The sequence below is a fragment of the Dermacentor albipictus genome, chromosome 9 (assembly GCF_038994185.2).
Source record: "Dermacentor albipictus isolate Rhodes 1998 colony chromosome 9, USDA_Dalb.pri_finalv2, whole genome shotgun sequence".
Taxonomy (NCBI): Eukaryota; Metazoa; Arthropoda; class Arachnida; order Ixodida; family Ixodidae; genus Dermacentor; species Dermacentor albipictus.
Window position 1 is genome coordinate 57,708,850 of NC_091829.1, and position 27,773 is coordinate 57,736,622.

General features: G+C 46.2%; 1 protein-coding gene and 1 long non-coding RNA gene across 2 annotated transcripts in view; one reads left to right on the forward strand and one right to left on the reverse strand.

Moving 5' to 3' along the window:
- The window catches only part of LOC139049968 (uncharacterized), a 37,892-nt gene extending 29,862 nt beyond the window's left edge, over window positions 1-8,030 (forward strand). The window contains exon 3 of the long non-coding RNA XR_011508680.1: window positions 4,949-8,030. This is a non-coding gene — a long non-coding RNA (uncharacterized lncRNA). The remainder of the gene's footprint in view (window positions 1-4,948) is intronic.
- Window positions 1-21,277, reverse strand: part of LOC135907206 (uncharacterized) — a 63,228-nt gene extending 41,951 nt beyond the window's left edge. The window contains exons 1-8 of the mRNA XM_070525909.1: window positions 21,156-21,277; window positions 20,471-20,550; window positions 20,347-20,379; window positions 19,808-19,834; window positions 16,886-16,906; window positions 10,893-10,902; window positions 8,038-8,141; window positions 4,987-5,115 (exon numbers count right to left, since the gene is read on the reverse strand). Of these exons, the coding sequence (XP_070382010.1) occupies window positions 4,987-5,115; window positions 8,038-8,141; window positions 10,893-10,902; window positions 16,886-16,906; window positions 19,808-19,834; window positions 20,347-20,379; window positions 20,471-20,474 (328 nt within the window). The 5' untranslated portion in view covers window positions 20,475-20,550; window positions 21,156-21,277. The remainder of the gene's footprint in view (window positions 1-4,986; window positions 5,116-8,037; window positions 8,142-10,892; window positions 10,903-16,885; window positions 16,907-19,807; window positions 19,835-20,346; window positions 20,380-20,470; window positions 20,551-21,155) is intronic.
- Between the last annotated feature and the right edge of the window lie 6,496 nt (window positions 21,278-27,773).

The following is a 27,773-nucleotide window of genomic DNA, read 5'->3' on the forward strand; positions in this document are numbered from 1 at the left end:
GTTCCGACGTCAGAGCTCGCAGATGCAATGAGATGAACAGTTTTAAGCAACACGCCTGCGGTGACTGTCGTGGTTTGAGCTGAGTTGAACAGCTGGCCGCATTCCTCTTGTCTTTGTGGCGAAAGGTGCGATGATTCACGCTCACACACACTTTAAAGATATTGACACGTGTACTTATCTTTATCGGGCGACCACGTTTCGCCACTTAACAACTGTAATCGCACAGCGAGGGACGCGCCTGAATGTATCCGATGTGTCTGGAAAGTTATCGATGCTTCTACCCGGCTGTCTGTTGTCGCCGAACCTTGTGTTATCTGATTTCATCGCGTAACGCGAATGGTGTAGAACTTTGTGGAAGGCACGCGGGTCCGAACGATTAGTCTGGAACAATCGACGACTGCTCTATAAAAGCCGACGCGCTTGACCCGCTGATTAGATTTTCGACGATCGCCGGCTGTGTTCGCCGCTTTCGTTGTGCTGTAAGTGTAGCCTGTTTTGTGGGCACAGGTTCGCCCAATAGGGCGAACATGTGCCTGTGAACCTGTGAACCTGTGCCTGTGAGCCTGTGTGCCTGTGCGAACCTGTGAACCAACATCAACAAGGGCACGACGATCGCGTACATCGAGGAAATTCTGGAAACAAGTAATGCGTTTGTCCTCTCGGATTCCGCTGCATCTACCCCGACGACCATGGTTCCCGAACCAGACTACGACATTAATCCAAATCTCCCTATGATTAAGCAACAGCAGCTCAGAAGTCTGCTCCGACGATACAAAGGCTGCTTTTCGACGTCATCGAGGATTCGACAAACACCAGTCGCCAAGCATCAAATAATCACCGAGGAATGCGCTCGCCCACTCCGTCAGAGCCCTTACCGAGTTTCGGCGCGAGAACGTGAAGCTATAAGAGAACAATTCGACGAAATGCTGCGCGACGACATTATCCAGCCGTCGAAAAGCCCGTGGGCATCCCCTGTTGTTCTGGTAAAGAAAAGGGACGGAACCCTACGTTTCTACGTCGATTATCGTCGTCTGAACAAGATCACGAAGAAGGACGTATACCCCCTCCCACGGATAGACGACGCATTGGATCGGCTCTGCAACGCTAAATACTTCTCGTCCATGGACCTAAAGTCTGGCTATTGGCAAATAGAAGTCGACGAAAGAGATCGCGAAAAGACCGCCTTCATCACCCCAGACGGCCTCTACGAGTTCAAGGTTATGCCATTCGGACTGTGCTCGGCGCCTGCAACGTTCCAGCGCGTGATGGACACGGTTTTAGCAGGATTGAAGTGGCAGACCTGTCTCGTATACTTGAATGACGTCGTCGTCTTCGCCGGAAATTTCGACGTTCACCTTAGGCGGCTGGCAACAGTACTAGAGGCCATCAGGTCATCAGGACTTACTCTGAAGCCGGAAAAGTGCCGCTACGCTTACGAGGAGCTTCTATTTTTAGGCCACGTCATCAGCAAATCTGGAGTCCGCCCCGACCCGCAGAAGACAGCTGCCATAGCAAAGTTCCCACAGCCCATCGACAAGAAGGCAGTGCGTAGATTTCTTGGCATGTGTGCCTACTACAGGCGATTTGTCAAGAACTTTTCACGCATCGCTGAGCCGCTGACGCAGCTAACTAAATGCGACGTCGAGTTCAAGTGGGAAACGCCGCAGGCCGAGGCATTTCAAGAACTCAAACGACGCATGCAGTCGCCGCCCGTACTTGCGCACTTCGACGATCACGCCGATACCGAAATCCACACTGACGCCAGTAGCCTAGGCCTGGGCGCCGTCCTGGTACGGAGAAAAGATGGACAGGAACACGTGATTGCTTACGCTAGCCGGTCGTTGTCAAAAGCGGAAGGCAATTATTCTACAACCGAAAAGGAATGCCTCGCCATCGTTTGGGCTACAGCGAAATTTCGCCCTTACTTATATGGCAGGCCATTCAAAGTCGTCAGCGACCATCACGCCTTGTGTTGGCTAGCGAATTTAAAGGATCCCTCAGGACGGCTGGCACGGTGGAGCCTCAGACTACAAGAATACGACATCACCGTAACATACAAGTCCGGAAGAAAACACTCGGACGCCGATTGCCTATCCCGCGCCCCCATTGACCCGCCGCCGCAAGATGACGAGGATGACGACGCCTTCCTTGGAATAATAAGCGCGGAAGACTTCGCCGAACAACAACGAGCGGACCCGGAACTTAAAGGCCTCGTCGATTATTTGGAAGGGCACACCGACGTTGTCCCCAGGGCATTTAAGCGCGGATTATCTTCCTTCACGCTTCAAGACAGTCTACTCGTGAAGAAGAACTTCTCGCCAGTCCGCGCCAATTACCTTCTTGTTGTCCCGTCAGGACTTCGTCCAGAAGTATTGCATGCCCTACATGACGATCCGACCGCTGGACACCTCGGATTTTCCCGGACACTATCGAGGATACAAGAAAAGTATTATTGGCCGCGCCTGACCGCCGAGGTCGCCCGTTATGTCAGAACATGCCGAGACTGTCAGCGACGCAAGACACCGCCGACAAGGCCCGCCGGATTACTACAGCCAATCGAGCCTCCTTGCCGACCATTCCAGCAGATCGGGATGGACTTGCTGGGACCCTTTCCGACGCCAATAACCGGAAATAAGTGGATCGTCGTGGCGACGGACTACCTCACCCGCTTCACTGAAACAAAAGCACTGCCGAAAGGTAGCGCAGCCGAAGTGGCGAAATTCTTTGTCGAAAACATCCTGCTGCGACATGGCGCCCCAGAAATCCTCATCACCGACCGAGGAACGGCATTTAGAGCGGAGCTCACCCAAGCCATTCTGAAATACAGTCAGACAAGGCACAGGAGGACAACGGCTTACCACCCGCAGACGAATGGTCTTACGGAGCGGCTGAATAAGACCCTCGCCGACATGCTAGCGATGTACGTCGACGTCGAACACAAGACCTGGGATGCCGTCCTGCCGTACGTAACATTCGCTTATAACACGGCGGTGCAAGAAACAACACAGATCGCGCCGTTTAAGCTGGTTTACGGCAGGAACCCGACGACGACGCTCGACGCCATGCTGCCCCACGTCACTGACGAAGAGAATATTGACGTCGCTAGCTATCTCCAGCGCGCCGAAGAAGCCCGACAGCTCGCCCGCCTACGGATCAAGAACCAACAGAGGACCGACAGCCGACACTACAACCTCCGACGACGCTTTGTTGAGTACCAGCCCGGCGACCGTGTTTGGGTTTGGACACCGATACGCCGACGAGGACTCAGTGAAAAACTACTCCGACGCTATTTCGGACCCTACAAGGTCATCCGACGTATTGGCGCTCTGGACTATGACGTCGTGCCAGACGGCATTTCGCATTCACAGCGGCGCCGCGCACGATCTGAAGTGGTCCACGTGGTGCGCCTTAAACCGTTTTACGGACGCTGACGAAATTCCTTATTTTCTTTTGTTGTTGTTTTCTTTGCTACGGGTGTTTTTATTTCGCTTGTATGTAGCATCGGGTCGATGCTTTTTAAGAGGGGGGTATTGACACGTGTACTTATCTTTATCGGGCGACCACGTTTCACTACTTAACAACTGTAATCGCACGGCGAGGTACGCGCCTGAATGTATCCGATGTTTCTGGAAAGTTATCGATGCTTCTACCCGGCTGTCTGTTGTCGCCGAACCTTGTGTTATCTGATTTCATCGCGTAACGCGAATGGTGTAGAACTTTGTGGAAGGCACACGGGTCCGAACGATTAGTCTGGAACATTCGACGACTGCTCTATAAAAGCCGACGCACTTGACCCGCTGATCAGATTTTCGACGATCGCCGACTGTGTTCGCCGCTTTCGTTGTGCTATAAGTGTAGCCTGTTTTGTGGGCACAGGTTCGCCCACTAAAAGCTAGTTTTGTATTCCACCGCACTGCTTCTTTCTTCGCCGTCACTACCACGTGACAATATTGTAAAAGACTGCTTCGCTGACCCTCATCCCTGTCCAACCTTTGGGGAGTAGCATTTTTTTTTTTCACATCGCGGCAGGACAGCTCCTCAGTACAAGAATCGAAGCGTAAGTGACACCACAGTACTGAGGTTTATGCATTTATGAGGTTTGTGTATTCAATATGTAAATATTTTCTATGTGGCAGTTAGCTCAATGAATGCCGGCATTCATTTGAAACGCCGAAGATGAAGTATTGCTGATATAACTCCATACCAGATGAGCGTGAAGTTGTAGAAGCGGAAACCGGCACAGAGGCGCTCACCGGATAAACAAGCAGGCGTGCATATATTCAAGAGGCTTTTGTCTCGACTCCCTCTACCGTTGTATGGTGGTTAATAACTGGTAAAGGAACTATTCAGAACATTGTTCTACCTGCCTCAGGACCGGCTTGTGAACTACCTGCTGTAGATAGGAATCCATCAAACCTTGGCGCTTTCAGCTGCCTCAGCTGTTTTAACTATGGACAACGCTACTTAGCCTCGTTTGTTTAAAGACATTTTAAGTACTCTTTCATGTTCAGGTTAAACATCTGCATCGACCATCGTTGACGCGAGCAGTTAAATTGCCTTCTTTTTAACGGTTTCTTTGGACAACTGTTTCTGAAAGACTTGTGCCAGTTTATACTGCATCGCGTTGTCACAAAGAATGCGAAAGTCTTTGTCAGCATCCTTGTAGGGTAAAATCACTCATTTATATATTTCGCGTATAATATTTCGGTCGCGGTAGGGGTACGTCCTGCTGTTTTATCTACAGGTAAAATGGTCTTTCTTTTTTAATCTAGCTGTGCTAAATATCTAATAATCACTTTACCTGACAGTTTCATTTCTGCGCGAATTTGTTTTGTCAGTGACTGTTTTTCCGTTTACTAATGCAAGTTACAAGTATTTAGACCAACTACCATTCAATGGATATGTGTCTAAGTACTTTTGCTTGTTTTTCTTTCCTTCACCTAAATAGGAAGAATAAATTTAAAGCGCAAGATGACGAACACTCACCGGGCGTCCCAGCTGTATGTGGTGGTAATGGCACACCTGGTGGCAGCGAGTCTCCTCCTCCACCTCCACCACCTCCACCGCCACCACCACCACCGCCACCAAAAATGTCCGCTCCTTCCGCCTCTTCAGCTGTACAGAGAGGGAGAATGTGAAGTCATCGAACTGTATGGAACCCTATCTTTGAAGGCTATCTTTGTCGAGTCCGCGTTCAGTGTAACGCTACGAACTGTACTACAAAAAAAAAAAGACCATCCAAGACGTTTCAATTTTCGCTACGTCTAAGGCAGATGGGAAGAGTAGCAGCAAAGTATATGGTTGGGTGAGTTGTGTAATGCTTTTAGCTGAAAGAGCGCACGTGGTATTAAAGACACGGCAAGAAGTATAAGCAACAATTGCTTGTCCTGGTAAGTCACGGGACAAGTACACGGGTAAATTGCTTGTCCTCAAAAGACGCGGGACAGGTGCACGGGACAATTTCTTGTAGTCGAAAGACACGGCACACGTAGGCGGTATAATCGCTTGTCCTGTATACGCTTCCTTTTTCCACATCTTTCGGCCTATGTGTTCTGCTTGAAATATGATTGCAGACGATACACGTATTTACGTTATTTTGTGGCCATCATGTCCGTGGTTCATTATAAAGGAGCTTCAGCTCGTAGCCAACACCAATTCTTACTTTTTTCGCTCACACCAAAAAAAAAAAACTAAGATTGTTTTATTATATAAGCACTAGATCGATTTTAATCAAATGTGATGCAATTTATAAAGACAGATAAATGCGATAAATCCTGAATTGCGCGTCATGCGCGCCATTCTGGACCAGAAACAAGTTCTGCGTTTATGTGGACTGTACCTGCTATCTGTAGCCGAAAGAAAGTAACTGAATACACAGCTTACGTGCGATTGTTACAATGTTAACGAGGGTTTTTCAAAAGTCCTAATCACGAATTATGGGCACAGTTCAGAGCGGTGTATAATATAATAAATTTGTAAGTTCTAAGTGTAACCTGCGACAGAATTTGCGCTAGTGTAATTTGGAATTCTAGTCATCGTAATTGAGTTGTCTTAAATTTAGCAATTTCCATTAGTGTTGCCTAAACAAGCGGCAGCCTAAACAAGAAGTTGGGAGGCGATTCAACCTCCACCTGAAGTTCATGAAAGACTGCCTTCGTGAGCGAGTTGCGGGTGAAATAGGGGCGGAGTCAGTGCTCACGGCACTCTGTCACGTCACCGCTAGACTGAGGAGAGTAGGAGGAGTTTCGGACGGTGCATATTTTTTTTTTTTGCTCCAGTATCTTAGGGATGGTCTCTAAGTTGGACGTGTGACGATGTGTCAAATATTTTAAATTATTTCCGGAGATCTGCTTAAGAAAACAGGGACTGCAATATGATGCACTCCGTTGTAGGAAAAGAGCGTCCGTTGGGTGATGACATCAATGTGGGGCTTCTATGCTGCAGGTGTGCTTTTGAAATCCGACCGTCGGGCAATTTGATTAAATAATTTATTGGAAGCTGGCAGTTCGGCTCGGAGGGCGAAGTATTGAAAGAAAGAAGGCGCAGTTTCACCCGAAAGGCGAATAATCGATTGTGATAGCGAATTAGTTGGCAGCTGTCTGAAGTAAGGATAGTAGCTTTATTGACCGTGTAAGCTTGGAAACATTCGCTTACTAACTGATCTAACAAGCATTGCGCTATCACGCGCAAGCAAACATGAACACCTCGCATTCGATGGGCACGGACACTCGCCATGAAAACGCTGGTGTGAGAAAAAGTGGCAGCTGTAGTGAGTGCGCTGACCTTCTTGCGGTCTATCACTCCAACGCAGGAGCTAGCGCACTCAAAGGTATGAGCCGCCTGCAGATCCCTTTCAAGATGCAGCATAACCGCCCCCACTCTCTGCCTCCCACCCCCCGACGTCCTTCTGCGCGACGGAAGACAGCGCGTTGTCTCCCCGCTTTCTTCCTTCGCGCGCGCCAGATTGAGCCACAATAGTCGGCTTCCCCCGCGTGTTTTCACTCACACACACAGCATACGACGCGCGGCGACGGTGTTATCGCCCTTGGTCTGCATAGGGAAAACATCGCGGCGACATCGACGGTGACGACGAAAATGCGCAAGGAGTGTCCATGTAATTGCTTCGCAATAATGACAAAGTTGAGCGCTGTGCTTTGACTGCCCGGACGGATTTCATTTCATACGCGGCTGCGCCATGTCGGCCCGGCGCGGCACATCGTTCAGCTGCTGCTGGATAGGAGTAATTTAAGGCCCGTTTATAGTCCGACGTTCTCGGCGCGCGGGCGAGCGTCGTTCGCGGTCAGCCACGCTACGTCGGTTGCGCTGCGCCAGCCGAGATGCCATCCCCTCTATACTTCAACGCGCACGCCGTAGGCTGCTATCTTCGGAGCATGCGCAGAAGGTTCAAGTCGCGCGCCGTCCGCAAAAGCCGTCTGCGGAGTTGTTGGCGCCTTTTTCTTCGCGCGCAGTGCATTGTGGTGCGAAAGTTCCGCCGACTTCGACGCGCGAATGGCTCCGGAGCCAAATCGGCGCCGGGCCCGCCGGGGCGCGTTGGAAGCCGCCGGTTACGTTAGCTGCGCCGGTGCGCCCGACTATAGAGGTGTCGTTTTCGCCGACGTGACGTAGCGTGCGCACGCGCGCGCGCGCGCGTGCGTTACGTCGGACTATAAACGGCCCTTAACGGCGCCTTGCCCCCTACGAAACGAAACGTCTCACAGAACGTTGGCATGATTATTAGCTACGCCAATGGTTTAAGAGGCGTCGCACATAAATAGTGCTCTAGGTGAGAGTGATGGGCAGGGGGAAAAATTTTGCTGAGAGGACAAGTCTCACAATCTTTGGTATACATTCTACGCCTTGATTTAGATAATATAGATATTTCGTCGAGAACGTCACTGAAGCAGCCGCTCACACATACCTATATTCCTTTCAATGGCAATCATTCGAGGCATTCGCAATCAGCAGCGATTCAGAAGGACATCCATGGCTGCCTGCCATTTCACTGTGATTGCGTGTAAAAATTTGCTTTTCACTTACGTTCCGCTGATCCCAGCAACAAGTAGCCGACGAAGACGGCAAGAAGGATGAAGCAGCATATACCGATGAGACCAACGATGATCGACGTTTGTTGGGAATCGTCGCTGGAAGTTTGGATGGTTGTTTACCCATTCACAATCAGCAGTGCGCGAAAAAGAATGCCACTAAGACGCTTCACGCGATAAACATAACCGTGGCCGAAAGGGCGATCGCATAGCGATACCTCGTGTACACTGTAGGATGAAGGCCACTCACAGTTACCCTTTCTTAAGCCTGCGTCTTGTGTCAGTCGAGGCTGTCTTGTGCCTTCACACTTATCACACCGCGCAATTCTCTGCTATCCACCGCAGCGCTTCCCTTCCTTACGGTTTCTCTATTCAAACACAGCTGATGTGCGCGAACCAACGATTTGCGCAGCGTTTCATTGGTTCTCCTTTAGCTCAGCAGAAAGAACCGTTATCGTCTACCCGCGTTTGTTGTCCTGAATGTGAACTCTCCTCCCGCCTTCCCTTTATAATCCACTCTCCATCATTATTAATTTTTATTCTCCTAGACGTCAACTCCTCCTTCAATATCGTCTGAAATTTTCACAAGAACATCCGCTTTTTCATCGCCTATGTGTCACCAAGTTTTGTTATCTTACGTGTTGGCAGTAAAAAAAATTCTGTGTATGTACATTTCAAGGATATTAGTCAGCTGCCCGACACAGTTACAGAAAAAGAAATCTTACTAATAATCTTGATTTATTATCGTAACTTTTTGATTACATATAACTGAGCCGCATGTACAATGAGCGGAAATACTTCATTATTTTTTTCCTGAACTGATTGAATAAACCGTGCCGTGCTTCGAATCAATGTATAACCGTAAAAGAGGAACTGTGTCAGCGAACTGTTGCGATCACGCATTAAAAATTTAAAAAAATATCAAGTGAAACATAATTATAGTAAATAATAAGATACTTCTGTGAACCGGATCATCAGAAGAAAGGGTACGTTGGGCTCAAACTGACGCTCCAGCTGTGGTTACCTCTGTGAAACGGAAAAAGATCTAGAAAGCTACGCCATTGCTGGCTTTGTTCTCATTTTTGTAAATAATAAATGAAGTCTTCGAAACCAAACTTGGCATGTAGCGCAATTCCTCTTCTTCATGTTGGTCACTTAGAGGAGGACAATGTCTTCCCGGGAAATCGAAATGAATAGCTAATAACCCTGTTTCGCTCGTTCACATTTAAATTATTACTTCGCAGCAAATACTGCAAATGATGAATTGTAGCCGGTGACTTCAAACGTCATATATGCTAAGGACAAATTATGGGCATGACATCAGTTTCTATATGTGTATTCCAAAAGTGTGGGATGACCTGCATTCTTGTTCCAATAATTTTTGCATAAAGGCGTTTCTTTTTTCAAGTAAAAGGAAAAGCAGTGAATTCTGATAGTGAAATTGACTGCGCTTATCTCAAGACTGGTGCTAGTCTCAATATTCAAAACCTAGTCAGTCTGCCTTGAAATCACTGGCTTCAATTTGTCAGAGACCTAACGTGTTGATAAGTCAAAATTTTGTTTATTTGTCAGGTGTGAATTTTGTTTGCCTTATAATGTCCACCTCTCCGCATAATCCAGCTCAATGAATGCCTATCTGCTATATGGCATAAAGTTCGTAAACAGGGATAAGGTGCCTCAGAAAGGTTGGCCAGCCTTTCTGAGGCACCTTATCCCTGTTTACGAACTTTATACCGCCGTGTGCTATGCAATCGGTCAGCCCCTGTCTTGTTCTTGGACTATCTGCTATATGGTATAGGCGATTTTGAAAAATCCTGTGCGCCTAAAAAAAAAAATAAGTTGCGCTTTCGCCCGAAAGGCACAGCGTAAATAGTAATAGCTCAGTATTCGACAACCACACATAGTGAGGTTCGCAGTTTTATTCGTTACACCTCGCAGAAATTGCAATAAAGGTTCGCTGATTCAATTACCCAGCATGTTGCCACGTGCGCACAGGCAAACATGAACAGAGCTTGCTCGATGAGCACGAACACTCGCTGTCCCAGCGCAGGCGTGATAAGCGAATACAGAGCGGGATCGAACGCTTGTACTCCGTCTCTCCTCAATACGAGACGGCAGGTAACGAAGTGGCGTGATGTGATGAAATTAGGAGATTTGTAGACATTAGATTGCGTCTGATTGGACAAGGCAAAAGGTTATTGTATATCTCTGGGGGAGGACTTCATACTGCAGAGGACATAAATTGGCTTAAACTAGGAGATATTTAACCAGCCCAGCAATGTATTTTTGATTAGACCAAAATTACCCTGGGATGAGTATCGTAAGTTTATTCATTCAAGTGCAAATGAATTATTCAGGCACGGGCACTAGGAGGCACGCCTTATTCTACTCTTATACATAAGGTGTTCTTGTATGAAAGCTGCCATACCACCCTGCTCTATTAATACAACCGGAAGAAAGCTGTGGGTATTCAACTAGACAATCCGTCCCAAAGGAACAAATTACGCCAGCATTGAAAGAACTGAAATTATTCCGGCAGTGCAGTTGTTTCTCAGCATTGTAGGTAATGTTTAGTACCTGCTGGCGCCAGCATATTCTCTCAAGTGCATTCAACATGTTTTCACGGGATGGTTTTAAAGGAAATTCCGATGGTCGAGCAATCTGTGGTAAGATTAGGACTTATGTACGAATAAGGCTTTATGTTTGCTTTACAATGGGCATTGTGTCAGACTATGAGTAGTACAACAGCGTTCGAAACACTGCATGCTTGTTTTCGTGCCCTGCAGCTCCATTAATAGAAAAAGGAAACGTTTGGACTCAACAAGTCCTAAGCTATATATATTGACTTACGCCGCAGAAGCTGGAAAGTAAAATGATGAAAAGCGTGAGTAATTAGGTCCATTTTAAGTTCCCATTAGCAGATATAGTGGACAGTAGTGCAATCACAAAGTGATTATTATATAAGTTTTGTTTAATATTGCACGTATTTTACTGAAGTCATGTATACTGAATGCGTACTGAGTGAGTATTTAAGCGCAAATAATATTTTGAGAGAACTCAATTACATAACGCGATCACAAGTACGGGTACTGCAATCTTACCCCTAACTGACGTATTGCGAATAATCTTTACACTAAATAATGTCACAATCCTAAATGCATTAGGAGAACAAGGCTGCACCCTGAGAACGCTCATGATTTATCCTGTAGTCGCTATTCACTGCGTTGTTTTGAATACTGAATCGCGCGATTGAAATTAAAACACTACTTGTTAAGCGCTGCTATTCTCTATGTAAGCTTTATCTGGCTTGCTCCTTGTTCCCACTTTGCTACCATTCAGCGCCTGAACCGTGCTTCAAAAAACTGACCTCTCCATCACCCTGAAATCACGCACTACATTATGTAATTTAGAGAGAGAAAAAAATAACACTTGATAGCCCCAAAGAAACTCGGGCTCTTTTCTGGGCCTCCTGGTAGACTCATGCATTCAGTCCCAACACGTTCTTGACGAGCTGCATCTGAAGCGGCCTCCACAGTTTGCGAACTTTCATGTGGGAATGGTCTACTGCTGCCAGCTGCCAGGTGGTAGTTTAGAACGTTTAGTACTTCTAAACCTTTTGTATGAACATACAAGGTATGTTCATTAGATGGATACCCCTGCACTGTTTGCTAGTGAAGGAGCCTAGGTCTCTGTTGATGTAATGCGCATATTGCATAATGAGCAATGCGTGTGTGTGCTTTTCTTTTGGTATACTTGAGAATCAGTCAGTACTTAACCTTGTGCTTTGTATAAAACCTCTTCCTCAGAATTAGTACCTTAAAGCAGATGTCTAGACTTTTGCCTGCGAGCATGCGTGTGTGTCACCCAACTCTTCAGCCAAGCACGTAGCACCCCTTTGGAAAGAACAAGTGCGGGTATGTGTGTCGGCACAATTTGTTAGAGGTTGTCGCGCCTTCGCTGTGCCACATTCGCTCGACAAGTTCCGGACAGCGCCATGCCAACTCGCGTCACGGATTATGCAGGGCTGGACAGAGCTCCGTACCTCGCATCGGGCGGATTGCCCCGGCCTGTCAGAGTCAATGTGCGTGTTCGTTTCCAAGTGTCACTTAGGAAAACACAGGCACCATCGCTGGTGCATGTAGCTGCTATGTGTATGGAATCAAACTCATGCGCATTCTATGAAGCTGTATGGCTCGCCTTTCGCTGGCATCGGGGGTTTGGGTTCCCAGGAAACAAAGATGAAGTCCCGATAATCTGGAGGTATGATGCGCTCCGGGTCATATCCAGCCATAGGGATCTCCGGTGTCAGTCGTGCATCTCCTTATCGGAGCTTGGGGATCTACATGACTGACCGTCGCGGTTACTCCTGATGATGTGATAGAGGCGGCTCACCGATTCTGCTGCCGGTAACGTCGAAGATTTCGCATCAAGATTCAAGTTGCGCCGCCACGGCATTGAGCATTTTCTGAAGCGTCCTTCAATGTTTTTCTAGAGCCATAAGCTTTGTAATAACAAAGTGATATGCATGATGGCAGTGCTCTAGTATCTGTACGAGCCAACCAGATGTACTCGTTCATAATATTGCGGCGGAAGTGCAGGCGTCATCTGGAGCTTTATCGTGGTGCGCCATCATGGAGGTGACCCAACGCATCCTCATTTAGCCGTTCACCGGTGAGCTGGTGATAGCACAGATTGCAGGGACCTAGACAGACTGTATTGACCCTAGTACTTGTTTGTCTTTTACCGGTGACCGCGTTTCCCCGGCTAATAAATGGCAAAAATTATTGCTCAGTGCAAGATGCGCTTTCTTGATTCCGAAGCTTGTGAAATATTATCGCTGGTTCTATCCGTTGTCCCCAAATCCTGTGTTATGAGATTCTGTGAGCAAGATGAATTGTTTAGTAATTTTTGGAAAGCACGCGTCCATTAACGAATAAACTGAAACCTTCGACGAGTCATGTCCACAGGTCAACGCGCTTCACCCCTAGACCAGATTTCATCGATTTTCCAGAGGGCTCGCCGCTATCATTGTGGCGAGTGTTACTTCTTTTTCTAGGCTCAGGTTCGCCCTATAGTTGTGTGACGTTCGTAGTGCCACTCTGGTTCTGCACCATCACTATGACGTGACATCTGGTAGAGGCGCTTCTTCGTTCTGTAACGGACCCCCCTGCAAACCCAGGTCCTGAAGACATCATCTACATCACCAAGGAGCGGCGAGCTAGCCAAAGGCTACAACAATTGCCTCTGAAGTTCGGAGTATTACCTGATACTATGAAACTCATGGCCAAGTAAACAGGTGCAGTGATCGCGGCACCGTCGTCTGCAGCAGTCATGCAATAGCAACCAAGGTAATCATTGACGTTCCACTTATCATCGACTGAAAACTCAGAAGTTTGGCTCGCCACTTCGGAAAGGGCCGCGACGTTCAATAATTGGAACTGCGATGACAAGTGACGGCATGCCTATTTCTTTTTGGAAGACGCTACTCGGACATTAGTCGAGAACGGTGAGTCGTGCGTAACCTCATGAGACCTAATTCGCAGCAGCTTCCTTCAAACCTTTACGAGGGCCGTATGGAGAGAAATGGCTGAAATTCTGCTAGAAAGTCGAAACAGCTGAGCAGCGAAAAGGTAGCTGCCTTCACTGAAGAGATTACCCCCTGCTTTGTCAGGCTGGCTGACATGCCAGGTGAAGCCTCGTTTCCTGATCAGGGCTCTGAACCAAGCGCTGTTCGTCGGACTAATAAGCAATAGAGCCAAGACATTGCGGAATTTTGATGGGAAGCCATGGCCATCGAAAAGACGCTAGAAATGCGCATCAGGCAATATGATCACTAGATGGCTTCGTCGAAGTGCGAGGTCTATGTAATTTGTACCGTCTACTTATCCGAGACAACGAGAGCAATATCAATAGCAATATCAACATCGTCGCCAATCCGCTACCTGTCCCTAAATAGCCCACAGTACACTGGCCCAACCTGTGCCCGTTTTTTTAACCCCTACCCAGAAAACTCAAAGCCGAAATCGATGGAGGTGCGGCTGTTCATCGATGCGCCGAAGATCCTCCGCGACCAACACCGACGCTGCACCATACATCTCGACGACGCTCTGGACTTTGCGCGCTGTCTACCATCTTGTCAGCCGCTACGAGTATTGTAAACATTCTGTATATATACGTCTGACTGTTTTTAGCCCCGTAACAAGATCTACACACACATATATATATATATATATAAATATATATATATATATATATATATATATGTATATATATATATATATATATATATATATATATATATATATATAGACGTGTTTACTTAATGTTTAATGTTTTCGGCCATTGGACCAGCCTTCATCAGACTACAGCGCTGTACTCTGTACTGTACTGCACTGTATGCTGTCACTGTACTCTGACGAAGACTGGTCCACCAGCCAAAAACGGTAAGTAAACACGCCTTACTTCTAGATATTTCGTCTTCGCTTTCCTGCACATTCTACATCGGGTCCTGCGCGCTGAACTTTGAAGAAACTTCTTATGTATCAGTATATGCCTTGTGCCACGACAACTATAAGCATCATACATCGCCTACGTCGTGGCGACATCGCAGCGTCAACATCTAACAGGGCGCATCTGCCGAATTTCACGTTTGTATTTCGGCATAGCTTGCGAAAGGGGTATAGTGAATGAGCGCACAATTGCATGAGATTAACCTTCAGACCGGTGCTCCCTGTAGACATAAACACTGCATGATATTAGGCGTGGCACAGCATGAAAGTAAACAAAGTTGCCGTTATGTTTGATAGCATTGAAGCCGTTCCCGAAAGATTGACTTTAATAAGCTAGCAAGTGCCTTTTATCTGTACCTCTCCTTTTTTTTTGCAGTCATGCTTTTCTTAAGTTTTGCGGCTTGCCTGTTGGATATATCGAAATGAATTAAATTGCTGGGTTTTGCGTGCATAAACCACAATTTGATTAGCAGGCACGTCGTGGTGGAGGACTCGTGATTAATTTGACCTACACTCTTAAAACGGTTGCACCCTTTGGGGTGTATATTTGTCCCACAACAATAATCGTCATCTTGCTTGCGTTTCCTTTCCTGAAAACTTGGCGCTCGCTACTTTCCTGTCGAGAATGCTGCGTCACACCGATAAGGCACATGCCGTTCGTGACTGGAAAGTACCGGGCTCGCAGCGTTAAAGAAAGGATACGCGGGCAGCACGGATGACGATTATTGTTGTGGGACAAGATACGCCCCAAAGGGTGTAAATTTTTCTAAGAGTGTATCTAAATACATGCAAAAGGAGAATTCGTTTTTCTCGGCAACCACTGCACTAAACTTGACGAGGTTTGTTGCATTTAAATAAACGTAAACTCTAGTGAATGTCTGTCTCGAAATTTTTATTTAGGGCTTCAATTTTTTTGTTAAAAATACGCACAAGTTGAAAATTTTAGGCAAACGAAACTAATAAGTTTGCAACTCTATAACTCAACCATCAAAAACGATACCACAATTCTGTGAATTGCATCTAATAGTACATCTAAAGCGGACAAAATTTATATGTTACACATGAACCTCCAAAAAATTTGTAACATGGGAATTCAGGTTTTGCAGAGCCCTTGTACACAGCGTAATAAATTCACGTAAGACACAAATTGACATATCGAATTTGTCCGCTCTGAATGTTCTAATAGATACCGTTTACAGAACCGTGACATCTGTTCTTGTTTCAGAGCTATTAAGCAGTAAACTTCGTGCTTCTATATTTGTTTAAACTTTCGAATAGTTGAAAATTATTGTAACAAAATTCAGGCCCTAACTCGAAATTCCGCTTGTAACAGTCACTAGAGTTTAATTTTTTCTCACAAATGCAACAAATTTCATTAAAATCAGTCCAGGATTTATCTCAGAAAAGTGTTTTTGTGTTTTACATGTATTTGAATAGGGCGCGCGGAGTTGGGCCCGAGCTTCCTTTTAACGTGCCTCGAATGCACGATGCATGGTATTTGCATTTCGCCCCCATCGAAATGCGGTCGTCGAAGCCGGGATTCGATCCCGCGACATCGTACTCCGCAGCGCGATTTCATAGCCACTACGCTACCGCGGTAGTTCTTGAACATATCGCTTTTAGTGCAATAAACCTGGCAGTTGGTAGTGGTCGCTCCGTCCTTGGGAGGTTTTTTTGTTGTTGTTGTTGACTGTTCACATTGCATTTTTTTTTCGTGAGGACCACTTACAAAGAAGCTCACTTGTCTATTCTGTAAATATATTTACGCAGCTTTCCTTCCTTAGTTTCGACAACACGTGTGCATGCTTTAATTTCTTTTGTTACCCATTCACACACCCTACTCCCAATATCCGTTGTTCATCCACAGAAATCCCATTTTTGTACACGTCGTGCTCTTTGATTAAACGTTCAAGACCATGTATTTACGGCTTATTATTATTAATTTTTCATGCTCTTCATATCGATTTTCTGCGCTCACAGTTTCTAGAATGTTAAAGAATTGACTGCCTAGGTGTACTAGTAAAACTATATCTACCACTGACCTCGCTTCATTGTTCTATTAAACTATCAGCACTAATGTTTCCTTTTCAACATACCCAACGACATTTCCCGTCCCTCACATTGTTCTCGCCTAACATGTTATGTTTGTTATGTTGTTATGTGTGTTAAGAAACCCTGCCGTAGGAAAGAAGCTGGCCTAGCCTAACAAAGTCTTCCGGTCAAAACGTTGGCTCCGACCCGAGGCTTCCCTTGTTCGTACTACCTCTCGTCACACCGTTGTGGTTTGTGCCTCTATGAAAAGAGTATGTGATAAAACCACTGTGCGAAACTCACAGGATGTTCCAGCGATGTTCACTGCAAAACAAGAGAAGCACAAGGAAAAAGGCATGAGAACATTACTTCTTCGTCACTTCTACGTCATATGCGACTTCTAAGGATGGCACCAGTTTCGAGCTATGCAAACTCGAACTCGCGGTGCAAATGCACTGCTGTGTCACTCAAAAAAAAAGCCAGTGCTTGATGCATTGCAGCACAAAAATAGCTGGAACGCCATTGTATTTCGTGGCATAACTGGAAAATAATTATCTAGAAACTGGTGCCATCGCGAGAATTCGCTACAAGTGAATGCAAGCTCGCCGGCTGCAATTCTATGATTGCAATAAGTGCTGAAAACTCATTATTTGAATAGTTAGCTAGTGGAACAATGTTAAATATTCAATAAGGCTAGCCTATGTCTCGCAGAAATGATGTCTGCCTCATCGAGTAATTTATATCAAGGGTTAGAATTGCGCTGTCTACCACAAAATTAAAAAAAGTGGTGCACTGTATGTAAAAAACTGGTATGACTTGCGCCACCTGATATGCAATTGAAATTTTTTTAATCACATTTTTATTCATACATGCGTATAGCGTGCCCACGAGATGCGACAAAATTAGGCAAGCGTTGGGTGCCTCCTGACAAACTTCAACGTCCCGGGTGGTCTGCTGGATAGTCAGCGGTTAAGAGATAAACGCATACAGGTACTCGTGACCACCAGACACACAGTGATGCGGCATAATTATCGTACACATTTTTCAATTAAACTATAAATAGGTGAAATACATGCAGCATTGACTCCGAGCGGAGGCTTCCCTTGTTCGCCCGCTGTTTATCAATTTGTCTTCCTTCTTTGCGTTAACCCGTTGTCAGCAACAGACATAGCGGAATCTGATCTCCGAGGAAGTAAAAAAGAAAGGCATTTAGCAGAAATATGCGCGAGAATACATAAAAGATATGAATGGAATATAATGAACGATACGCTATCTCAATGAAGTAACGAACCTGCACCGTAATATACCTTCCATCCTTAGAAATGAGCGCAGGTGTAAATCAATCTCTAACTTACACCCCACACCCAAACGGTGTAAGCGTGTTTGTTATAGACGCATTTACACCCTTATTCATTTTGAACGTTGTAAATTATTTTACATAAATATATTGAAAAACAAAGCCTTACCAGTTCCCAAGTTTCCAAAAAGTTTTCAGGCATCGACACCGATAGCAAGGCCTACGTTAGGCTTAATCTCCTCCAGGGCGCACCCACAATACGCAGGTGACACGTGTTGGCTTGACGCAGCCGTCGCGCATGAACGCACGACAACGGCGGCGACGGCGACGACGGCGTGAATGCGCCTATCATCATCATCATCATCATCATCATCATCATCATCATCATCATCATCATCATCATCATCATCATCATCATCATCATCACAATCATCATCATCATCATCGTCGTCGTCGTCATCGTCATCATCATAATCATCAACATCAATATCATCATCAGCCTGGTTACGCCCACTGCAGGGCAAAGGCCTCTCCCATACCTCTCCAACCACCCCGGTCATGTACTAATTGTGGCCATGTCGTCCCTGCAAACTTTTTAATCTCATCCGCCCACCTAACTTTCTGCCGCGCCCTGCTACGCTTCCCTTCCCTTGGAATCCAGTCCGTAACCCTTAATGACCATCGGTTATCCTCCCTCCTCTTTACATGTCCTGCCAATGCCCATTTCTTTTTCTTGATTTCAACTAAGATATCATTAACTCGCGTTTGTTCCCTCACCCAATCTGCTCTTTTCTTATCCCTTAACGTTACAGCCATCATTCTTCTTTTCATAGCTCGTTGCGTCGTCCTCAATTTGAGTGGAACCTATTTCGTAAGCCTCCAGGTTTCTGCCCCGTAGGAGAGTACTGGTAAGACACAGCTATTATGCACTTTTCTCTTGAGGGATACTGGCAACCTGCTGTTCATGAATGCGCCAATAGCGTCCGCTTAATTGCTCGCGGGATACTTTTTGTTGGCGACAAAGACAAGGAGAAAGCTAACACGAACCAACGACGACGAAAGCTTTCTGATGTGAATGCACTCGTTGTTTTGTTTTTTTTTTTTGCATACGTGCACCTTCCTTGCTCCTGCAACGTTTTTGGCGAAGGTGCGTGACATGTCCACTCGGTAAACCGGTGCCCTCGTTTTCGGGAACCGCAGACCACGCGCATGCTAACACGCTGAGTGCGCGAGCTAGCAACGCTGGCTGCTGTGTGGCCTTAGTTACAGCGGAACCGTTTCTGTTTAACATGTTTTTAACATGTTTGATTTCTGACATGTTTTCGAGATGTCTAAGGCTGCAAGCATATCGGAGTATTCACTAATTTAACATAATCGCCGTTGTTTTACAGCCAGTTTTGTTTCCTTCTATGAGGTTATTTGTTCATGACGCCGCGACGCATAAGTCACGTCAGACAGCAGTGAATGGGGACGTTGCCGCTACCGCTGGCGCAGTTCTCGGCCATGCAGCAGCATTGGGCCTCAAAAAGCGAGCAGCAGTGCATGCGGATTTTTTGACCACGAAGGGAGGGAGAGAGATTTCACAGTATTACATTCGTCTGCGCTCGCTTATGCAGGAAAGAACCTGTCGCGTAGGGTACTTCATCGAGGTGAATTAGTTTAGGAAGAACACCGGACTAGGTGCACCTATAGGACACAATATCTGGGGTACAGGCGGAAAGAAAGAAGACGGACGCAGCTTGCACATGTCTTGGAACCTAGACCACTATCCCGCTGTGCCGCCAGTTTCTACGCATTCCTTCTTATATCCGCGGTTCGAAGAACCCCTTATGCGGGCATAAGACGCATCTTTCTCAGTTGCGGTGTCGCATTGGTGATGGACTTAACGAAGCAGAAGAAAGAAAGGCGTCGCCTTTAACAGTTCTTACCCGACGGCTCAATCCCGGAGAGTTCGCCTGGAATTGAGAAAAAAGCAAAATTACGCCAGCAAAAATAAAAAATACAAAATATCAGCATCAAAGGAAATTCATTTGTTGTTATTCTTATGTAATTTCTTGGTTTTGCTTCACGCTTACTGGTGTTGCATCGCCGCCACTGCTCATTGTCGTTAGTATGGTTAGTATGTGATGAAACCAGCACTGATCCAAGTAAAAGTAACAGCGAAACCTGCAACATCGAGGCCAGTTTGAAAAACGCCGCAATTTGACGCCTAACACAGCAACTGCAAAGTACTATTACATTATCATTGAACGTTTGCTGCCAGTTCGTGTTACATCCAGACATTACAAAAACAATCATGAAACTGTGAGACCCAGAATGCCTATTGAAAGATGCATGCAAGCTTTCGATGTCAAAGCGTGCACGTAAATGAAAACTGGTTCCGTTAAGTCGATTCGGAGCCGCGCTGCGACAAAAGGCACGCCGACACACGGGGTCGAAAACAAGGACGAAAACATAAGTGACTCACCACCTCCAAATGCCGACATCTCAGACATCTCAGCTGTAGAAAAAAAGGGAATCGGGCGTTAAGCACGTTCGAGCTCGTTACGGGCGAATCAATTCCGGAAGTGCTAGTGGTTACCGGGACTTACCCATGGCTGGAGTGGATTATTCGCTCGAAACCGGAGAACGGTCCAGGAACACACACAGAATGTCTTCAGAAGGGCGTGCTCTGCGAAGAGTTAAAGCAAAGCGTATAAGATAGAGACCAAGACGCACGAGCAACAACACCCCTATAGCCTTCTGCACAGAAGTTGCTAAATTATGTGTCCAGCAGCGCACGCACACACGCACGCACACGCAGACAAGCCCACATGCGTCGTAATTCACGAGCATTCTCTCTATATTATGGTATTGGCCGTCACCAATCAAGACATTAGGGGCTGGAAGCTAAAACGAGGGTAAGCGGAGGTAAGCGGAATAAATCGTTTGCCAAGTGCACTTGCAAGAAACTGCTTGCCGACAGATAAGGAGAGCAAGGTCGGCACGACGTCTGTTCTGCAACCGCTCTAACGGTCAAACGGGACTGCCTAAGGTAAACGGGCTACGTTCTTCCCTAAGTGGTATTTCCCCTTGCGCAGCACCGTTCGCACATACCGAATTCACCAGCACAGCTTACGGGTTTGACTGCACGCGATGCTATTGCAGCGCGACGTCTTGTTTCCCACGACCGGCGTGGGAAGCACTCGGGACAGAACGGAGGCCTACTTTCTTAGCGCTGGGAAATTCCGGACGTGAAAGGAGAAAAAGGCGACGTTAAAAGGCGGTGTGGCTCACGGTGAGAGGTCGGCGCTTCCCGAAGACCGTACACGTCCGCTCGGCTGCACACGTCACCGAAGGAATGAGAATCAACGTTCGGGGGCACGCAACGGTCGCGTGAAGTGCACGCGCGCTGGCAGCCGTTGAAAGACGGTATCGGAAACTGTGGTGCATACCCACTGTGGGAGATCGGCCAAGAATCATTGTCAGCGTTACCGTGTTTTGCCCCCTACGGTAGAGAGCAGTGATCGTTAGTTTTGATTCTTCCAAGTAGTGGATTTTTCCCACAGTGGTGACCCGAGCCATGGTCACATCGGCGACTGTGTCTTAACGGCCTATTGGGTTCTATTGGGTAGTGTCTATTGAGTTATCCTTTTTTACCAAATAAATTATACCTCTGTCTGATTGCAGCTATGCACAGCAAATAATTTTGTACCTCTACTGTACGACTCTCAGTGAAATCGGCTGCCTTTTGCAAAGAAGACAGCGAGGAAAGTCCTTGCACAGGCGCGTTCGGGACGCCGAATTTCGAACGCGTATAACTTATTTCGTGGCGCCACCTCGTAGCTACACACGCCAGTACGCTTTAGAATTCTGAACATCAAACGTTCGCACGCTCGGGCTACTCGTGTCCGGTGACTGTCCTTTCAATAGCCATATTTTATTACGCTGCTCTAGCCGAGGTAGACGGAAGGCTTGAATGAACGAAGACTGCCGATTCCATTCTGTTAACTGGGTGGGTTTAGGAGGAGGGGGAAAGAAACGGCGAAGGCACGGATGTTAACCAGAAGAGCGTCTGGTTGGCTACCTTACGCTGCAGGAAGGTAAAAACAGAATGGCAAGATCGAAGAGAAAAAAAAACGACTTAGATGCACTGCGCTGCACTTGTACAGGACGCAGACGGGCGCCAGCGCCACAAACTACAAGTCCTCTGCGTTGACTGGGGATGTGCCACTGAGAGTTTGGCAAGCCAGGGAACAATTTTCAGCTTTCGCAGGCACCAGCGCGCTTGGCACTGCCACTGGATGTCGCAGCGTGTGCAGAAAGGAGCGCGAGATGGGAGCTCTCTTGCCGCATGAGATTTCTCAGCGTGCGTACGCACGGAGAGCCGTGCATTTCTGAGGCCACGCCCAGGCTTCGCGGTAGCGGCGCCAGATGGCGCTAAGTGTTCTTAGGGAAGCGATAAGAGGAATGCCGCCGCACTAGAAACTTCACGCATAACTCGCTTCGACGGTGGCAATACGCTGTGTTGCTGTAGTGGTTCACTGTTAAATGCATTACCGCCGAGAGTCATCTACACAGATGGCTGTTGCTGCAATTTAAGAATATAGCACTTGCATCAGAAAGGACCATTTGAATTCTTGAGCTCTATTGCTCGTACAGGTGGACCTATTTGCGAGAGACGTCAATACGTACAATCAACCAATTACCGAAAATTAGGTGCTAACTAAATACCTTACGGTACAATTTACAAATTGTAGCCAGCAAAATCGCAAGGCAGGTTCAGTTGGAACACTTCATACAATGATACTAATTTTGAGGAACTGATTCCCAAACTCTGCGAACAAAAATACACTGGCTGTTCAGTTACTTTCTCGCTATAATTCCTGGAATGGTCTTTTGTTCAAGTAAGTTTAATTACTGTGCATTTGTACTGCGAGTTTGATTCCTCACAACTGAGAGATGTCATTCAGAGACTGTTCTCAAAAAAAGAAGTGAGGGCACACAAGTGCACGTGTCAGTATAATCCTTGAATGCTCACTGGCTATAATTTGTCTGTTTGCAAGTTTCCGTGGCGTAATTAGACAAAAAAGCAAATTCCTGAATTTTTGTTAGTTAGTCCATTATGCATTTCAATCTCATGCAAGTGATGAACACCTCTTCGAACAGACGCGCTGAAGGACTAGAGTTGTGCTACCTTCGCGAGGCTATTTTATGCAAATTAGTTACCTTCGTATCTAGAACGTTCGCCCACTTAACAATCGACCTCGACTCGAGAAAGTGGATGGCATGCAGCGCCAACGAGTGACAGAACTGGTCACTGCGTTTTTTTAATACTTCACGGGAATTCGGGAGAAATGTAGTGCCTATTTCAGTCGAGGGGCCGCGCACTGCTTTCCTCGCTGCAGTGAAGAAAAGGCTCCTAATTAACTATCATTATAGAATAGGGGGGTTAGTCTTCAGGGAAATTAGCACCTTGTATAAGAATGTTCTTGACGTCACATTGCGCACTCTACAAGAATGTGTTTGCTTTAACAGTGAACCGCGAACTGCGGTCGTGCCTACGTCGTGTTATGCAAAATGGAGGGGGGGGGAGGCTGCAAATGCTGACATTTATTTATTTATTGTCATTTATTTATTTATTGTCATACTCTCGAGGCCCGGAGGCATTACAGAGAGGAGTGGTGATTACTGCAAACAAATTCATTAACAATATTCTTGAAGTTGGTGGCTTCAGAAATGGCAGTGATGGAGGCAGGGAGGCGATTCCAGTCATTCGTCGTTCTTAGTATAAAGGAATCAAAATAAACGTTGGTGCGACAAGTTGGAACTTCAACCTTAAAACGATGATCCGTGCGTGACGATATGTATGATGGCGGGGAGATTAGTTCATCCTTAAGTGTTTCGTTAGAGTAATAAATCTTGTGAAAAAGGCATAGGCAAATGTACTTACGACGTAACGCTAGGTTAGGCAAGTCAAGGGTTAGTTTCATTGATGAGACACTTGCATGACGAGAATAATTCGAAAGAATAAAATGAGCAGCTCGGTTTTGAATGGATTCGATGGTGTTTTTTAGCTTTAGAGTAGAAGGGTCGAAAATGGAGCATGCATATTCAATTTTAGGCCTCACTAAAGTTTTGTACAGAAATAACTTGACAGCTGCAGTTGCCGATGAAAAATTACGTCGTAAAAACCCAAGCATGCGATTAGCGTTACCGTAAATGTAATTTATATGAATGTTCCATGTAAGATTGTGTGTAATGTAGATACCAAGATATTTATATGATGATACATTTTCTACAGGTATGTTGTTAATATTGTACGTAGGAAGGGTGGTATTTCTTACAACACGGGACACACGCATCGCCTTACATTTATTAGAATTGAGCTTCATTCGGGATCTAGCACACCATGATGTTACTATGCCAATGTCTGATTGAAGAGTATCGCAGTCGCCAGGGTTAGAAATGACACGATAGAGAACACAGTCATCGGCGAATAACTTAATTGATGGTTTAATTTGGTCGTGGAGGTCATTAATATAAATTAAAAATAATAATGGTCCCAGAACCGAGACTTGCGGTACACCGGAGGTTACTCGACCAGTGGATAAGAAGTATTCGTTAGCATAAACGAATTGGGAACGGTTAGACAAAAAACACTTGATCCAAGCAAGCACGTTAGGATCAATGTTGAGGTTACTTAATTTAGTTAAAAGTAATTCGTGTGAAACAGTATCGAATGCTTTGGCGAAGTCTAAAAAAATGCAGTCAATAATAAAGTTAGCATCCATCGCCTGGAATAAATCATTAGTGAATGACAAAAGCTGTGTTTCGCAGGAATAGTGTTTTCTAAATCCGTGTTGGTAGGGGGTGAAAAATAAGTTTGACTCGAGAAATGAAACCAGGTGTGAGTAAACTATGTGCTCCATTAATTTGCAGGGAACGCTAGTTAGGGATATAGGTCTGTAATTAAGTGGGGAGTACCGACTGCCAGACTTATGTACGGGAATCACCATCCCTGCCTTCCAATCATTCGGAAGGATGGTAGTTTGAAGTGACTGAGCAAAGATTTCGCTAAGAATTATAGATGAATAAGTAATAGTTCCCTTAAGAAACTTCGTGTTTATACCATCTACTCCACTACATGCAGAAACTTTTGAGGTCTGTATCAACTTTACAACGCCATCAAGGTCAATGGTAATGGGGACCATTGGAAAATAATGCATATCGGAAAAAACAGCGCTTGCGCACAACACAGAATCAGAAAATACAGATATGAACGCGTCATTCAATACTTCACAACAGACACTCCGATCGACAGGTTCGTTGTTAGGATCACACAGTTCAATGGCACTAGATTTTTTACCGTTGACCACACTCCAAAATTTCTGTGGGTTGTCTTTCAAAAAAGAAGGCAACGTGTGCTCATAAAATGTTGTTTTGGACTCTGCTACAGCATTCTTGTAGTCGCTCAGTGCTATTGTGTAAGCATTCCAACGATCATGATTGCCAGTTAATTTTGCTCGTCGGAAAAGCCTTTTCTTTTTGTTCAGTAAACGTTTAAGACGCGCGTTGAACCAGGGTGCGCGAGAATTGGAATAAATACGTTTTTGCGGGATGTACCGGTTAATTAAGGAGTTGGCTTTTTCTTTGAATATTGACCAGTTTTCTTCAACCGATCGAGTGTGGAAACTTGGAATGTAGTCAGTGATGAAAGTTTCTAGTTCGTTATTAATTGCGGCAAAATCAGCATTTTTGTAATCACGTATAACTTTCGACGAGGTAACAGATGGCATGGTTAACTGCAAATTGGAATTGGAAAAACGAGAAGAGCGACACAAATGTAGAGTGTTCAGCGATGGAAACGCGCTACGTGAGCCTCATGGCGGCCGGTGGATTTTTCGCCACCTGTGAAGGCTGGCACCGATGATTGATGAGGGCCCGAACGTAGCCGCAATGCATCAAGACTCTCGCTTTTGTGTAGCACAATATATGCGTTATGATGATGATGATGATGATGATGATGATGATGATGATGATTCATTCCTGGTATCACCTTCGAAGAGGGGCCAGGACAAATAGTCACGTAGCCTGCTTGAGTTGTTGAAGTGATCTATAGATATTTATAAGGCTGCCATTTTGATTACCTCTCCTAAATATGTTTTCTTCCCTTAAAACCTCTATAGCCACCCCGCATACAGTTACTTATGTCTCACTAATTCTGTCCTCTTAACCTCTTCCTTGTTTTTGTTTTTTCGCTAACACTAAAAGCTTTTTTACGCTTCTGTCGATAGCTGACTCGTTTAATGCTTTGATACGCTTTAAAGCTCGGTGCGTCGAACGCTCTCATTAGCGCAAAAAGTGCTGGGAACCACGCAGCTTGAGTATCACGTAACCAACTACTGCACACAAAGAACTGAAAGGTCACTCTGTGGTGTAAAGAAAAAAGAAAGAAATACAGAAAGCCTATATTTACGCGTGCTCGTGAAAAGGCAGCGCCGACCCGGCAATCATACCATACTATTCACGACAGTAATCTCTCTCAATCACACCATACCGTTCACTACAGTAATCTCTCTCTTCTCGCCGCGATTCTTACCAGTCAACAGGTTAAATGTTTAAAAGTTGAAGTCACTGGAACTGGAAGTTAAGTGTAAAGCGATTAGGAGCGACGTTAGTCTGACACGACGTGTAGATACGCTGCCGTCACATTTAACTATCGATGACATTGGAGTAAGTACGAAGCGCGTGCTTTGCGGGCACTCGAATACGGTGCCCGTATTCGAGTGCCCATTTGTTTTTCGCGACCGTAGCTTTCTTTTTCTCGAAGTCTACGTTACGGCTCACGGTAGGCGGCTGCCTGCGGTTCTATCGCGGCACGACCCCTCGCTCCCACCTGAAGCGACAGTCGCTGGGAGGACTTCGTATACTGAACGGAAGCTAACCTTATTCGGCCTGTGCGGTGGAAGATTCTAGGTGCCCGGTCGAGGACAAAAGATGGGGTCAAGGGTGGCGAAGGTCACAGACGCAGCCACACGGTTAGTGCTGCCTGAATGGGCGGGTTGAGATCAGCGACGAAGAGCGACGGCCGCTTTTGTTCGCGGACCGACGAGGATATACGAACTGGAGGTCGGGGCCAGCAACGGTAGTCTCGCGTCACGGGGTACCACGAGGTTCACGTGCAATCACATCGTTGATTGCTAGGGTCGGTTCGAACAGGCTGTAGCTCTTGCCCACTATGGTGGATTGTGCCGAGACGTGGTGGGCGGTATGAAAACGAAGTTGTAAAAGCTTAAAAATTTACTTAAAGATAATTGTAATAAAGTTTAAAGAAAAACATTATAATGAAGTGCAGCGTTCGAAATGAACCGCCCTTGGCAGCTTTTTGTCTACGACTTTGTGCTTACGGCTATCTGTAGCCTAGCACGAGGTAGCTCGTTCGACGACCGACTGTGGCAGAGGAAAAGGAAACGGTATTGGTTTTGGAGAAAAGATGCTGTGCAGTCAGTGTAATTTAACCAGAATTCCACCAACATAATATCCTTTGCCTTTATGCTGCCGTGGAAGACCGTGTTAAAAGCTCCTGCAAAACGCTTTTCACAACGAATATTGACGTGAAATGGCCCCTGAAATGGTTCGGTCAAATGACATGGTTAAACAGCCAGGCCCTGTGCCCTTGCGCTTGCGTTTACCCTAATACCGGATTGGCGAAACGGTGTTGCGTTAGTAATCTTCCGGTGAAAAGTGACTGCCGCAAACGCGCATGTCCTGGCGGCGATCGGATAGCAGCAGTCCGATGCGCTGCTGCCAGCCCACTCGTCTGCTGCTTTGCAGAGGGACACAATGTCGCAGGTTGACATCGTGCCAGCGGCTACGTTTGCAGTCCACAACGCAAGAAAGTCGAATCACAGT